Here is a 17,214-nt window from a genome sequence, read left to right as displayed (position 1 = left end):
CAAAATATCTATACGTACTATAGCCGTTGAACCGACTATTTTGAGGGTTCCTACCATCCCATATTGTATACGTCGGCTATATCGGGTGGTAACTGTCCGTAGGCTCATACAACATGTTTTTGGGAAAGTATTTACCCAAGTATGGCATGATTTTACAACTTAAAAAACACAATTTTTTTAAATGCCTTTATTTAAAACATTGCTTGTTTTAAATGCAACCCTAGGCCTGGCTAACTATAGGCGTATTTCAAATTATTCGGAATAAAATATGAAGTACAGCAGGTAATACCTGCATATTATAACGTTTATATCAGTAGGCCTCTTGCTGCGCGCGGCGTGATTTCATAGTTGCAAAATGTTCGAATACGAGTGCATTGAAATTTGGAATAACCAGAATGACAACGTTGAGAATCGTGAGCACATTTAACGTATCGAGCCTATCTTTACTCATTCTGATTTTAAGAAAAGTCTCGATGCGTTTAAATGTGCTGAGACCACGCTCGCAGACTTGGACGACTAGAAAATTCTAGTCGTCTAATTTTACTAAATTAGAGCGAAATGCCATTAATCTATAACTCTAATCTAATTTGTGGAATGTTTCTATGGTCCAATTCTAATTCTAATCTAATTTGTCAAATATTCACATGCTCTAATTCTAATTCTAATCTAATATGTCAGTTGTTTCGATGCTCCAACTTTAATTCTGATCTAATTTATTGTTTTCCTAAAAATGCCTCGTTGTCCGCAGCATTTTGCAACGAGTTAACAAGAATATCCCTCTCACACAGGGAAATCCAGTGCCAAGCAGCCATCGCATCATAGTAGTTATTGTGACGAATAATAGCCAGCACGCTGGCATATAAGCTTTTAGTCTGCGAACAACATTCTAGTTTCGATCACAAACAGAACAGCAGCGAAAAAAGAGATAGTTAACCCATAGGCTTGTTCACTTTCATGCCGTTAACTACATCAAGAAAAAAGAGGATGATTGCTTTAGATCTAACCTAAGAAAATATATTCGAGAACGAAGTGGAAAGAGATCGAGGCAGATCGTGAGAGCATGGACTGTGATGTTTTGAGTTGCTGGACAAGAAAAATCCGTATTCCTCATCTTAAGGCATTTGCTCAAGAACTCGTAGGCATCACTGCAAACATTAGCTACACCGGAACGAATTTTCAGCCATGCAGGAAAACTGCAGGGGTCGCCAACTCAAAACGGGTCGCGGGTCAGTTTTCAAATTTCGAGAGGCCGCGGGCCGCAATCATGCACTATTGAGACAAAATAGCCCACACATCAACTATGCTATTAAAACGTTACATTAGTACAACGCCATGCCCACTAACATGGGCGATTGGCATGGTTACCACAAAAGGAGTAATATTCCATTAAGGAAGTACATATAAAACACGAAATATCATGATCATTGACTTCATTTCATTTTGAACTATATGAGCTGCGAACGATACCTGACCAGGTTTTTCAGTGACTAACGAATCGATATTGGGGATAGGCAGACATGCTACTAGCTGAAAGACTATCTCATCCTACATATTGATCTTGTTGGAAATCCCTAGGCCGTTTTCTATGCGCTTCGGTCTTGGTCAAAGCAATATGCTCATATCAGCTTACTATCCCTCGATGTTTCCATGGCCGAAGTCTTTTCAGCTAGGGAGGAATAGTGTTGTTGGGTACAGGCGAATAGCTTATTCTGAAACAACTACACTAATTTAATACTGAAATCAATTTCAGCATTTCACAATGCTTTATTCCGTTCTTCCAAAATCACAAACCATATCGTCGGCCACATTGGGCCTTTGTACACTGTTTCACGAGATCATCATCTCATCACCTATGTATGAAACATAGATAACAATAACACAGACCAACACCGGCTTTTGCGTGTGCAATACGCAATGCGGTAGCTACGGTAAGTGGCCCTAGTTTAAAGCATGTTTTTATTGTTTTTTCAGCAATGACGTCATTTACATTGACATTGACAATGACATTGACAATTGAAAATATAGGGTAAATACGGCTCCTTCGACGAAAAGTACTTCCGATCACTGTCATAAACAGACCAAAAATATCGTTAATTAGTATATATCGTTATGCAGCATTTGACGGTCGGCGGTCATCATCATTAGAATACCCATTCCGTACCAATGATCTATATCTACGTGCAAATACTGTTGAACCGACTACGATTTCGAGTGTTCCGGCCACCCCACATCGTATACGTCGACTATGTGGGGTATAAATTTTCCGTAGGCTCATACTAGATTGATTTTCGGACGTATTTACACAATTATGGCATAATTAGGCAACATTCGAAAAAAAATTTTTTTAAAGGCACATTGTTTGAAACACTGTTTAAAACATGTTTTGAACAAAGTGTTTTAAAACACCGTTTGTTTTAAATGCAACCCTACCTACACTTTACAGCACACCTTCTCTGCCTTTGACTCCAATTTTTCTGCGTCGCATTTTCTATATCCTTCCCGCATTCAATTCAACCAATGGATTGATTTTCAATTGGCGACCCTCGCGTTAATTTCACACTTCTTATACTATAAAACTGCGCATCGCAAAACGTCTTAGTACATGCAAGAGGGTGCGTTGCGGAAGGCAGTGATGTGACGCACTGATTCTATTCAATCCTAATGCGTTTTTTTTAATGCCTTCTCTAATACCATCCTTCCGTTGTTTGAGCCTGTTATGTTTGTGCATTTACGTTCGGTGTCGTTCAACCCTTGATTTCTGTACGACTAGTAATTACCAACAATCATTATTTCCTCGAGTTTCGTGCTGTTATTTATACCCTTGCGTTCTGTTGTTCACTGCCTTTCGTTTAACTGCACTCTGGATCGTGACGCCTGTCCTCAAGTTGTTGTTGTTGTTCTGCTGATAATATACTGGTTTGATATTGCAACCTCGTCTTATGAGTTAATATTCAAGCAAGATCAAGAACATAACAGTGCCAGTTATCCGAATGTTATAATCTCACGGGTGCATCGCGCACATTGTTGGTGAGGCGTATTGTCAAACAGCCTGTATAAAACAATGTTTTACAAAGGCTTCGATTCAGGGAATACTCGAATTTATGCAAATTTCACATGCATTATTACGCGTATGGATACAAACATACAATGCCTGATGCTTGTAAAAAATGTTTTAAGAGGACCCGACACGGGAGCATGAATGAAAACAATGAAATTTTGTTTGGTCGTAAATTTAGTACGACCGCTTGCTTAAATGTTATCGGATCACTTCATTTGTGGAGAGCCGCTATTGCTCATCGAAGAAAGAATGATGCTGTATTTTTGATTTTTGTGAGTCCTCAGAGGGTGGCAGTACCACCATTTTGAAGAGCTTCTTGGAGGTACAGAACTTCAATATACAATTAAATAGTATATTCATATTGAAATGAACCCGAATATTTTCGGCTGACACTCGTCAGGGGTAATCGTCAGCAACTAGTAGAGAATTGGAAAGAACATTGTATATCAACAATCGTATCACAAAATATGACGTCACCAGCATGAAATTTCGAATGAGAGAGCGTTCAATGTACTATTTTTAGGTGATACACGAACTCCTTTTGTTGGCAGAGTTTTGGTTGATGTATTTTGATAAAAGTTGATTCCATTTGTGTGCCTTGGAATCAACTTTTATCAAAATACATCAACCAAAACTCTGCCAACAAAAGGAGTTCGTGTATCACCTAAAAATAGTACATTGAACGCTCTCTCATTCGAAATTTCATGCTGGTGACGTCATATTTTGTGATACGATTGTTGATATACAATGTTCTTTCCAATTCTCTACTAGTTGCTGACGATTACCCCTGACGAGTGTCAGCCGAAAATATTCGGGTTCATTTCAATATGAATATACTATTTAATTGTACCAACATTTTATTGAACGTTAGTTTTTACGTTTCTACACAATTACAAGTAGAAGTAGCAATAAATGTCAGCACTCGCACCGAAAACCGCCGTCACCATTAGAGACTAGAGGTAAAAATACCCTAGTATGATTTTACAACAACATATTGATAGTTTTCGACGCGAAAGGGCCTTACTTATATTCCAGCTATTTTTGCCCGTCTGCTCAGAGGGGCATCAGTGCTCAACGATTTGACAGAACTGGACCCAATTAACATTCAGGGTTGCATCAGACATAGCTCACTGTGCTACTGTGCGGTAGGATAGGCTCGTGATCCCGGTTCCGGGCCAGGAAAGTAACAGTGTTGGAATTGAAGCAATTTATTTTTTGCTACCGGAATGCCGGGATATTTCAAGCAAAAGACAATCACAATAGCACAAAGTGCTATTTCAAGCATAAAAGACAATCAGAATAGTGCGAACATTGCTCGTAAATTTATCATAGAAGTGTCGCACGCTTGTGGCACAACGAAATTACCAATTGATAAGTTTACGTAAATTATTTATTGACATCATTGTTACATTGCAGCTATTATACCAACTTTTACCGCATCTCGACACCGATCCTATCCAGATGACCTCGAAAACTCCGTTACAGTGTCGATATATATACACTACAGCTTCCTTGTCACATAGGCTACAATTTTAAGGGCATTTTTGTGATAACGAGTTTACTAGACCTTCAGTATACAGCGTTATCAAGGAACATGCCACTTACCTGATTGGGACATTGCAATCATCTTGGCCGCCGTGCAAACAGCATCATCCGTTGAAAAATAATAAAATAATCTCTATGCTGTGCAACCCTTGCCAATTCTCCATGTACCGCAATTCTGTAATCTGACCTCTTCATGTATTGCATAGGAATAACGATATGATAGCATTATTCAAATTTTAAAAATCTACTATAATATCGCCATTTGCATTTGGGGGCAGGTTTCTCTCCGGATTATACGTGCATTTACCAGTTTTACTGTGAATAAAGAAAATAATGATTGCGGCCACCGAATGCATATGGAGACACAACAAGATCGGTCGCTACATTCATATTCAATTATGCAAACATTTTACCATCACGACACTTCGACAAAAATTGGTGTGATGACGTGATGACAGTCCAGCACCAGTGGCAGGTAACGACCAAGTGAAAATCCTGCGTGATGTTGCAGTTATAACTATGACCGCGAAATCAGGAGCAACCGTCCGAATATGATCATAATCTAACTACGAAAGAAAAAAGAGTGCTTAATAAATGAACTTGCTGTCCATTTGTATGTCCAAATAGTATATAGTTTTTGCAATCCTATCGGTACAAACGCGACCCACAGAGGAAAATATTGAAGAAATGTGATTTGGAATCACCAAATGATATTTGTTTGGCTTGGTACGTGTGAGCGATTACAATATAATTTTAGTAGCGACTGTGTTTCCAAGATATAGTACTCGTAATAAACATAACAAAGTAAATAATGAACCTAACCACACCTAACTCGCGATCGTGTGCCATGGGGAACCTTAACCTACTTAGTCACCACTTCCATCATCTCTATATACCAGTAAATCTGATCTCATATAGGCAAATACCAATGTTATTGTCCGAATTTTTTCATTAGCGTTGACAAATTTTGTCATCATCATTATCATCATTATCCATCCACCATTTTTCTGGCTACGACCTCAAGTATAGTCAGGGTTACGGCATAATATTGTGAGTAGCCAGACCACGGAATCTGGGATAATAAAAAGTCGCGTCTTTCGCCTAGTGCCCGATCCTAATCACGCCCTTATTGCAGTCTCGTAACTAGCTGAGGACTAATGCATAAGTTCATCAACACTAACATATCCCGCGCAGTCATTTTCACACCGCGCATGAGGCCCTTTGGCCAAACAGGGTGGACGCCTCTGATATTTTGGTAACAGATTTGAGCGAATAGGCAGTATTTTAAAATATCATAAATTACGTAATCAAATGCAGATCTAACGAATCAAGGTAGTTAAATAAGACCTGCAGCTTTTGAACGTTCACGCCTATGCCGTGGTGCGTGCCATCATAACTATGCGCGTTCGACGTGATACGTCTAAAATCCAAGTATGGGACGCCAGCGTCCGTCAAGTATTTCGTCATCTCGTCGCTAAACTTGTAGCAGGGAACTTTTCCGTTGGCGGCTCGATAATCAGGGGATTTCAATACATCAGGCGTATCGGGAAACATGTATATAATCAGAGGCCACTTCATGGTACGAGGAGGTGAAGATTCGTAAAACATATTGATTACATTTGCAGAATCTTGTAGCACGCGTTCGTATGTTGCCTTTGCGTGACAATTCATGTGACCGCCCACTCCTAAGATTATTAATCCGCCTGGCTTTCCAACCATAGCCTTCACCAGTGACAAGGTTTTGTCTCCAGCGTCAAATGCGTAGTTACTATGCAGCAGAAAGCGTGACAGGTCCATGCCACAGAGAGGTTTCTCGTCGACTAGAAGTTGTTTGTAAGTTCCGCTACCCAACGCGCATTCTGTCCAATACAGCTGATCGTCGCCGACACATTTATTTTTCATGTTTTCGTCATAGTTCTTGTAAACTATGGCGCGGTTGCGATCGTTTCGTAGCATCGATATCATAACCCTTCCCATTTTGCGGACGAAAGAATCCCCGATGATGTGAACTTGAGAGAATCTACTAATTACATCGCAAGCTTCCTTTGCGGTGAAGTTTCGCCAGCGGCATCTTTCATCGAAAGGGACCCATCTGGCGTACTCCGCGTGTAGAATTTCTCTCATATCGATGCACCTTGAAATTGAGCGCTGATATCAGTCGGATACCTGGTTATGTGCTATATATATGCATAGGGATGGGAGAGAGAGGTAGAGAGGTAGAGAGAGGTAGAGAGAGAGAGAGAGAGGTAGAGAGGGAGAGAGAGAGAGAGAGAGAGAGAGAGAGAGAGAGAGGGAGGGAGGGAGAGAGAGAGAGAGAGGGGGGGAGAGAGAGAGAGAGAGGGAGGGAGAGAGAGAGAGAGAGGGAGGGGGAGAGAGAGAGAGAGAGAGATAGGGTGGGTGGTAATCGTTCGACGTCAGTAGGCTTATACAACATGTATTTAGGAAAGTATTTACACAATTATGGCGTTTGTTTGTTTGTTTTGGGGTATTCATTAGGGATGGTGTGAACGTGAGGTTCACGTTCGCGTTCTGTGTGTGAACCTCGGAAATTTAGAGGTTCACGTTCACAACAGAACCTTGGTAGGTTCAGCACTGTGAACCTTTTTCATATATTACAATTTTCACTCATTATAACATCTTTGGTTCAAATTTATTGCATTTCGACTGCGGGCCACTCTACGCACAGCGCTGGCAGCATAAAAAAATCAACAATAAACGAGCATGCACCTTGGCAATCTCAAAAATTTTACTTGATTTGTTACAAAAGTTTGCTCGAAATATCTGGCTTTCCGTTTGTGATTGCAAACCGAAAACTAGATATGACTCTCTGCTGTGAGCTTGACCCGCAATCCCACCACATCACGAGCGAAATACACTACATGTAGTCAGCGAATGATGCTTATTCAACCAATCAATGAGATTGATATCGTTTTGTGATGTAAAAAATCAAGCAGGCGTACGGGGTCAATCTTGACTTCACATGGTAATGTATCATTAAAACCAAATCCGTGCGATTGAGGTGTTGGCTACTGCCGTATAACTTTTTAATGGGGTAATATCGGGGGCAAGTATAGAAACCTGTTTTACACTCTGCTCAATATAAATGTAACAATACTCAGACGCCGACTACATTGCACGGTCTGGCCTAGACCGTTAAGGCGTAAGCTTATATTCCCTGGCAAGTCCTCGTCGCAATTGTCGGCAAAGCGACGGAAGATATTGATTTTATGGAATTATTATATCATTTGATTGCCTCAGTTTATACATTTGGCGACATTTAAAACGCCAATATGTACTTCAGCATTGTGGCATTATGTGGCCCGAGTCGTCGCTAGGTATCGTGTACAATTGAACATTAATATAGGCTAATGCTTCATTGAAAGATAGGGTTGGAATTAGCAATATGACGTCACGTGACGTCATGAGGTTCACGTTCGCGTTCACACAGAACCTTTCAAAAAGGTTCGCGTTCACACGAACCTGAACCGTTCAGAGGTTCACACCATCCCTCTATTCATGGTGTTTGTCGACTACTATGGTCATTTACACCAGGCCGATATTCTTCTTCTTTTCCGTAACTGCCGACTTATAGCACGGCCCACCTCTAGGCTTTTTGTAAGACACCGCTGACGCGGATGACGTGGCGAGGAGGAGCCTAGGTAAACCTCCAACACTTAGGCTCCTCCTCGCCACCTCATCCGCGTCAGCGGTGTCTTACAAAAAGCCTAGAGGTGGAAAGCCTAGAGGTGGGCCGTGCTATAAGTCGGCAGTTACGGAAAATAAGAAGAATATCGGCCTGGTGTAAATGACCATAGTAGTCGACAAACACCATGAATACCCCAAAACAAACAAACAAACGCCATAATTGTGTAAATACTTTCCTAAATACATGTTGTATAAGCCTACTGACGTCGGACGATTATGGCGTTATTATACACCTTGAAGAAAATTTAAAGGCCTTTGTTTAAAACACTGCCTAAAACATGTTTTAAACAAAGTGTTTTAAACAACCATTTGTTTTAAATGCAACCCTAGGGACATACGAAGTTATAGCGTTTGCGGCAGATCGTCTGTTATAGCTACGAACATCATTACAGATTTGAAAATAGTTGTGTAGAGAGAGGTGAATTATTGAATTTATACATTATTCCTACTGTAGATGTTAAGAATGCGTAATATTTTCCAATGCGTCCAAGTCGACGATAGAGGGGTGTTCAAGCAATAGCAATATAGCAATATATAGCTTTGTTTTGAATTACGCGCACATGGTTCAGTTAGGGTAATGTCTAAGATAACGTACCGTAAGTGGGAATGTGATTTCAAAATCATTTGGTCAAGCTTCCATAACACAGCGATATTGCGTGAAAGGTTTGTACAAGGTACAATATGCATTGGTAATACACTCGCGACAGGTCAATGCTATATCAATAAGAATTCCCGGCTACTTGATAGACTTGTATAATTCTAGCTCGGTGCTTATTTACATTTACTAACTGTGAAACAGTTACACTAGTCTGCAAGCCTTCGCATGCCACATGTTCGCTGATTCATAAAAACAACAAGCTACCACAATCTATCTACGCATATAATACAATACCATATATTATATTGGTGCACAAAATTATACTGTGCGTCAACATAGTGTTAAAAGAAAAAATCCATTAAAATATAATTTTCACACAACACGAAAACATTATGATGGCTATTTATTTTTTTCGCAAATCAGTTGTTACCTTTCAGATGCCAGTTCATAAATGCGATACACCGCCTTGACAAGTACCATCGTGTTGTTTGTTGGAAACGCAAAAGCGTGATACCAATTGCTTAACCACAACTGTGTTTATAAATATTGGATATGGAATTGGCGTTTCAGCTGGACAGGATTTCGAATACGAACCCAAACCTTGCCGGAGTACGCCACGGCATCTCCACAACAGTCACAATGGCGCCATGGTGCCCGTGAGACTGTTTCAGGGAATCCCTTGTGTTCTACGGAACCACGGTTAAGAACAGCTGTCTGATATATTATCGCCACCGCCTATCTATTTAGTATAAGCCTGCTAGAGTCGTAAAGTCTCACTTTTGACAGTGGCATTCTATTCCGCAGACACCGTCGTCCTCATCACTGCAGCACGGCCGATCGCTCTTGGCATCGCACCAGGCTCCGACACTTCCTCCCCACGCATTACCTTTCGGTTTTGTTTGCTTGCTGCATAAAAGAACGTGATGTCACGAGAATAGCACTTTAGACTTCATCCATTCTGATACAATTGGGTGTATTTTACTATCGTGAGTACATTGTCGATTCAGAATCAGCATAACTACAACAGACTAATTCTATAGCTTATAAGTGCGACACTAGCTTTCGATTAAGACCCATTATGTTAAATTTCAGCGATCGGGTCTCTAGCTGTAGCACTAGGGCTGCATTTAAAACAAACGGTGTTTTAAAACACTTTGTTTAAAACATGTTTCAAACAGTGTTTTAAACAACGGCCTTGAAAAAAAATTGTGTTTTTTTCAAAGTTGTAAAATCATGCCATAATTGTGTAAATACTTCCCAAAAAACATATTGTATGAGCCTACGGACACATGCCACCCGATTTAGACGATGTATATATCCATATGGGATGGTTGGAACCCTCAAAATGGTCGGTTCAACAGTTATGGTACAGATATTTCCTTAAAGGACCTATGTTTACCCTATATTTTCAATTGTCAATGTCAAATCATTATGACGTCACAATTGAATATTCATGACGTCATGGATAAAAAAAATATAGAACATGTTTTAAATAAGGGCCTTGTTTTGAACAAGCGTGTTTTAAATTGATTTTTGTTTCAAATGCAGTTGCGTAGAGCAGTGGTTCTCAACCTTTTTGTCTTCGCGAACCCCTTTCGGACCGTCACGGACCCCGTGGACCCCCTCAAGTTTTCGTTCAAAGTTAGCTCAATTATCGTGCAACCGTCATCTGTCATCTGCAAATATATTAATTGGAGGCTAGTAATAAACACTAACAGCACACTATATGCAGGACAATCTTATTATTTCGAAGGGAATTTTCCAGTTGTATTTATTGTCTTGAAAACTCGCTTCTTCGATTTGATATGAAGAGTGCCGAAAGTCCATTTTCAAAAAGATACATTGGTGGCGAATGTAATATTAAAGCACAACGCTTCCGACGACAGCTTTTGGTGTTGATTTTAAATGATCATATCATGTCCAGCCTAGTCATTTCTATCTAGCATGTCATATTGAAGTTATTTAGTGATTTTATCACAGAAGAAAATGGATTTCGTGGCAAGGTTTCAATTCCTTCATTAGGACACATCGAGAAAAAATTTAGAAATTTCTTTTTCAAACGACTGTTTACTAATTCGCTGAGACTGCCAACTCCAAATCGAAAAAAATTGCGAGCATTTCGATGTCACCCTGTTTCATTTTGCTATCTCCAACATTTCATTTTTTCGCAAACCCCAACAAAACATCTCTAAACAGCAATATGATTGCACCAGCAGGCCATTGGTAATAATTTGTCAATTAAAATAAGTTTACACAGTGAGATATTTCATCTCAGACGACGATTTTAATTATGTGATTCCTAAAGTTTTAGCAAGTACGAAGCGAAACTGGCTCATGATTTTCCTAATTAAGAAATAAATAAAAATTAGGTTGTCAATTTTACGAATTTATAGGCTTCGCGAACCCACTGAAAATGCTTCACGGACCCCCGGTTGAGAAGCACTGGCGTAGAGGAAGAAAATCGCAATGCGCATCTTCGCGATGCAGTCACAAATAGATGCAATTTTTCGAATTATACCATGATACTATGAAAGAGTAAATACACCGTCTGGTTTTGTCAAATTGAAGTAAAAATAACGAAACGCTGCTTCTCATTAGAAAAAAATATATATATTTGCAGTGTAGCTTATCTGTTTTGGTTGAACGAATGATTAAGAAAGACTGCTCGTCCTAATCCTTGAATACTTGACTGAGGGCATGTATATATATGCTATTTCATTACTTCCTAAATTTCGTTTTCAAACAATGTTTGTTAGTAGTGACAGTATATGTTTGCTTATAATTAGTATAGTGTGTAATAAGAAAATTAGTAAGTTACATCTCTGTATTAGTTACTGACTCATACACAAGGGCTACACTTCGATTGTTTTATCGGCATTTCAATCGTGCAGGATTGGATTTATGTCATGTTTGAATGATTCATACATATTAGGATATTAGAGAGTCAATGTTATAAAAACTTTTAAAACATGAAAAAATGAAGGATATTTAAAAAAGCATTCTTTTATGCTAATTGCATACTGAATAATTCGAGCTGTGCCACAATGAAACAATTTTGCATGTCATCGTCAATCATATGTTTTCAAATGTTTAATGGTCATATGATAGTTATTTAAACGTCACTGTGGCATATAATTTTCGAAATAAATTTGCAATACTGCTGGAATCGAAGCTGGAGTCGGAGTCGGAGTCGGAGTTTTCTTGAAAAAATAGTCGGAGTCGGAGCCGGAGTCGGAGTTGGAGTCGGTATATTAAAAATGTCGGGAGTCGGAGTCGGAGTTGGAGTCGTTGGTAAAATTTACCGACTCCCCAGCCCTGGATACGACATAACAAATTTTTATAACTGAAAAAAAAAACACTTTAAAACATTTGCAAAGTAAAAAGTCAATGAGCAAGTGTTACCGATGTAATGATAAGAATGAGTGCCAGAATGCTTGAATGACAACTGACAACAATCTAACAAATTTTGAACCCGGAGTTAATAGAGATAGATATATTCTATAACAGTCAAACCCTATATTTTATAGAGATATTGGACGAAACATGCGATCTTTTGGTTGGAAATTGAAAATACCCCCCCCCCCCTCCGACCCGCATTATCAAAGGGAAATAAAATTGAAATTTTGCAGTTTCTAGTTATTGATTTGGTGAAATAAGTCCATGAGGTGCCAGCAGAGATGCAATGTTAATATTTTTTACTAGGAAAAAAAATCGGAAATTTTGATTTTTTGCGTTGCTAGTGCCCACCCTGCCTAAAATATGATATCTAAGGAATAGTCAAGATATTCACAGTTTCAATCACGACTTCATTCAGGATAATCTGTTTTTGTAGAGTCTTGATGACGTATTGCATTTTCATGGAACCCCTAAAACTTGCTGGCAATCCCTCAAGGGCTCGTGAGCTCTGAAGAACCCCTCATATATAATAATAAATGGTAGAACATCCGATTGTTTTGAAATTTTAATCGAGGAACCGACATCTTACTTTTTCACCCCACATTTCATGTCATCCCTCCATAATTTCGTGTGAATTCCTCTTTGTATTCGGAACTCAGTCATATGCTCGTCAAAATCTCTCTCTTCGTCACTCAGTCGCTTGTACTCTTCGGAATGCGGATCAGTGATGAATTTCGACCAATGAATCCATCTGCCATTTGTGAGATTTGTCATGACGCTTTCGCATAGTAAATGAGGTTTGTACGGAGGAAATGTATTGGGAAATACGGGGGGAAATGCAGGAGCAAGGGCAGGTCGTGTGGGATTGGAGTAAAGGTAAAACAAGACGACTATTACAAAGGCAATAACGGCAAAGATGAAACATCGTTTCAAGATCTTTTCCGAGGTAGTACCTCTCTTCATCCTCATGATCATCACGTCAGATTTTCCGATTATTACCTTCCTTAAACATCAAACGTTACTTAGGATTTTAAGTCTAAATCTAAACAGTTGAGAAGAGGAAATGCGAATGCCAATAAATATGGTTCGCTTTCGGTGAAGTGTGGTGTTCGGTTGGTCTGCACTGTTCGGTGTTGCTATTATTTTAAATACCAGTCCCGATTAGTGGCACGCCAAGTTCTAGTACAATGTCAAAACAAATATTAATCGTAGACTGTGCACTATGGCTGTTCAAAAATTCATTTGTTTGCTGGATTCCAGCCATTCAGTGACTAAATTGTCAGGTTACCCTAAAAAAAATGCTGCACACCAAATTTGGTTCAATTCTAACAAGTGTAAGGATCCGCAGATCCAATTCAGTTTTTTAATTTATTAGTGAAAATTAAAAAAAATATTAAATTTTTCTGTCAACACCATGAAATTGTTGAGCTGTCTTCAGAGACGATGCAAAACAAATTAGACTCAATTTCAACAAGTCGAATCGGAGTTATTTGAGTTTTTCGTTGATAATCCTCGGATTATCCACCAATCAAGGATAATCCGAGAATTATCAACGAAAAATTTTTTGACCATAAAAAAAAACTTGATTTTGACCAAATTTTGACTTGACGTACGCAAATTAGGTGTTTTCCAACATAAAGTTACAATTGTACTAGGTTACTTGTCTTCATTTCTGGTTGGAACTGTTTGTCCTTACGAAGTAGTTTTACCTGAAAAAACATCTTTGACACATAAACTGACAAATTGTTGTATGAAAAAACTTTATTTTAACGAAATGTGGCCCTATGAAGAATTGCAGTAGTTACATCACGTAGGCTATTATGGTAGAAATAATTTAAAAAACTTTGTAGTACATTGAAAGATAACTTCATACATTCTCGGGTAGAAAGTGTCTGTCGTTACTAAGTAGCTTGCCACGAATGGAGAAATCTGAACGTTCAACAGCAGCAGCTGTGTGCTGACAACGCTGAAGCGGTGCGTACATTGCAGGTGACACACCGAGTTGCTTTATTCTGACAATGTTGACTACATCACAATTTTTGATCATGCGCTTTTTGATATAAGAACCATGCAATGCCGACCCAGTCTTACTTCAGTTAGGATTTTGCGGTACGCTGAGCATAACACCATGTCCGACTATTTGTTTCATTTGAATGTTTCTGATTCATAATTAGCAGACAATGGGCTTTCTACAACGGTAGGCCTATAAAGGAGGCTACAAGCTGTAGGTTGTCAAGTGATAAATACACCGACAGTGTAAAATCTGCGATACAAACGAAATCTAGACTGGAAAAAATTTTGACTTTGTATACAATTTTGACATTTTTTGACCTAACGCTACAATTTTCACAAAATTTTGACTATTTTTGATCGCCCTAGTCATCATAATAGTGAGAAAGACATACACCAACATGACAACTGCCGTAGCATTGGCTTCCATATTTACAGCAAATGTCGCCCAGAAGTTTGCTGCAGTGTTGATTTCAAAATCCATGACCGTTTGCATTACGACGAATGACAGAAATAAGGAATGTATAATGAATGTATGTATGAGTATACTAGATCGGCTAAAGTCGCTTTCATAAGACCAAAGCGGCAGACAATCTGCTGACCTGAATTTTGTAGAGCCTAGCAGAGTAAATTATCCTATTTTCCTATCCGAAGTTGCGGTTTGCTGCTGCAAAAGGCCCAAGTGGTGATATGACTTCGAAGACCACTCCACGTCCTTTCAAAATCTGTTCATTGCATCTCAATCTTATGGGGTATTATTCTTATAAAATTGTAAATAATAAACTGAGCGGAACTGAACTGAACATAATATATGTAATGAATAGGGCGATTTTTGGCATGTCAAAAAAGTCAAAAGTTTGCCAAAATTGTAGCGTTATGTCAAAACATTGTCAAAATTGGTTACAAAGTCGACAGTTCTTTGCAGCCTGGATTTCGTTTGTATCGTAGATGCACTGTTGGTGAACTTATCATGTGACATTTTACAGCTTGTACCCTAGGGTTGCCATACGTCCGGAGTTTCCCGGACATGTCCGGAATTTCACTGTTCAAACTTGCGTCCGGGAGGAATTTCTAAAATATGCTTAAATGTTCGGAATTTTGAAGGCTTGGATTATAGGCTCATGATATGGTCGTAAATCAACATAATAACATTATTTTTGGGAATATATATATTCTACATGATATTTTTCTTCACGCTGCGGGCGATTTACTATCACATTTATTGTTTTTAATATGGGGACTGGCACCCTCGAAAAAACTGCAATAAAATATAAATTAAAACGACATTTATTTACTGAAATAAGCCTAATTTAATCGCAATTATAGGAGAACGGTATATACTCCTAGATATAGTTAAGGCCGTTTAAATGCTTTATTCAAAGATGACGGTTCCAAACGTGGGGTTCGTTTGCCTTTATTCTGGTGTTCGTGAAGATATTGATCGTAATGATCTTTCAAAATAGCCCGTGAGTAAGTCTGGACAAAGTTGACGTCTTCTATTAGAAATCAACTCATCAAATTTTGATCTGGGCCACGGAACATTTTCAAAGTGGAGACGGAGTCGCGATCATAAAAGGTTGGAAACCACTGGATGTGAAGTGTTTATAAAGCTCCGTGGTGCGCAACGGCATTGGGCTGGTCAACAATCTTATCGGTGTGACATGAACATCACTTAACGATGTACAATTACGCTTTCTGTATTTACCAAGTCGTTATTCTCCACAAGCTCTACCGCTAACTCTGATTATGTTGGCGGGAAGAGGATCAAACTATATACTTATACGGAAGACACAATATTATTGAGGGAAGTCATTCAAAAAATTTAACGACCAGATGCATATACCAAGCCCCCCCCACCCCCCCCCCCACCCCCCCTCCAGAAGTGGCATCGATTACCCTGTGGTGGGCCCAAAATTATTGTTTGTTTGGGCGGTAAGGGGCTGAAAAAATGTGGTTTCGCTCCCGGTTAAACAACACACAGCTACACTCTCCTGAACCTGGTTCGGGACCATCTCTGGTCTATAAACAAAGCTTTGCTAGTGTGACGTCATATTGACGGACAATGTGTTCATAACTCATTTTGAAATCCACTAATGGGCGCTAAAGAGTGTCCGGAATTTGGGTCACAGAAATATGGTAACCCTATTGTAGCCTACTTTATAGCAGAGGTGGTCAAAGTAGTCAAGAAATCTACTCAAGTAGAAGTAGAAGTAGCGACGAAAAAATCTACTCAAGTACGAGTAGAAGTACTTCTTCCATAAGCAACCTAAAACTACTTGAAGTAGAAGTAGAATTGACTGATTTTAAAAGTACTCAAGTAAGTAAGTAGTTATGAAAATGATCCTAATTCGTTCACATGGATTGTAAAAAGGTGCAAATTGAGCTCTGCGATAGGTGACGAGCTTGATTCATATTGCGATGCATACCAGCAGGTATCCAATTTTCGATAGCATAAGTATTCGTCCACATCATGGGATGAAAATAATAGTATTGATATGGAAATGCGATGCTAATCCTCTGTTTTCTCGAACAGCACGTTTTAGAAAATAGCATGGTATGGCGCCTTTCCCCATATTATAAGGCCCCTAGTTTAGTCGAAGAGCAATACGGAGAAGTTGTATAGGATACGGTGTAAACACTTTGTGCGATTAGTAAACGTTAATAAAAAATATGGTGGACCGTAACAATGCCATATTGTGTAGCTTTATTTCCAGAAATTAAAGGCATTACTACACTTGCTTTTATACTTCAACATGTATGTTATCCAGACAAAAGAACTGATAATAATTATAACTCAAAGTATATGATACTGGGAATTGACAGTGAAATATAAATACTACTTCTAAAAGCAGAACATATATTTCATGTTTTTAGTCCAGAAAGTTTCAAAGGTGGTGTGCTA

General features: G+C 39.0%; 1 protein-coding gene and 1 long non-coding RNA gene across 2 annotated transcripts in view; one reads left to right on the top strand and one right to left on the bottom strand.

Annotated features, from left to right (window-relative positions):
* The window catches only part of LOC145438745 (uncharacterized), a 139,299-nt gene that overhangs the window by 71,087 nt on the left and 50,998 nt on the right, over positions 1 to 17,214 (top strand). The window lies entirely within an intron of this gene.
* On the bottom strand, positions 5,885 to 13,361 carry LOC145438729 (uncharacterized). The gene is made up of 3 exons (XM_080316081.1): positions 12,892 to 13,361; positions 9,684 to 9,812; positions 5,885 to 6,737 (listed from the first exon to the last, which is right to left on the bottom strand). Exons 1-3 carry the CDS (start codon positions 13,275 to 13,277, stop codon positions 5,903 to 5,905), a joined length of 1,350 nt encoding a protein of 449 aa, XP_080172207.1. The 5' UTR covers positions 13,278 to 13,361; the 3' UTR covers positions 5,885 to 5,902.

This window comes from Botryllus schlosseri, chromosome 5, assembly GCF_051294905.1.
Source record: "Botryllus schlosseri isolate E-star chromosome 5, Bs_hap1, whole genome shotgun sequence".
Lineage (NCBI taxonomy): Eukaryota > Metazoa > Chordata > Ascidiacea > Stolidobranchia > Styelidae > Botryllus > Botryllus schlosseri.
This window is presented reverse-complemented; position numbering and strand designations above follow the sequence as displayed.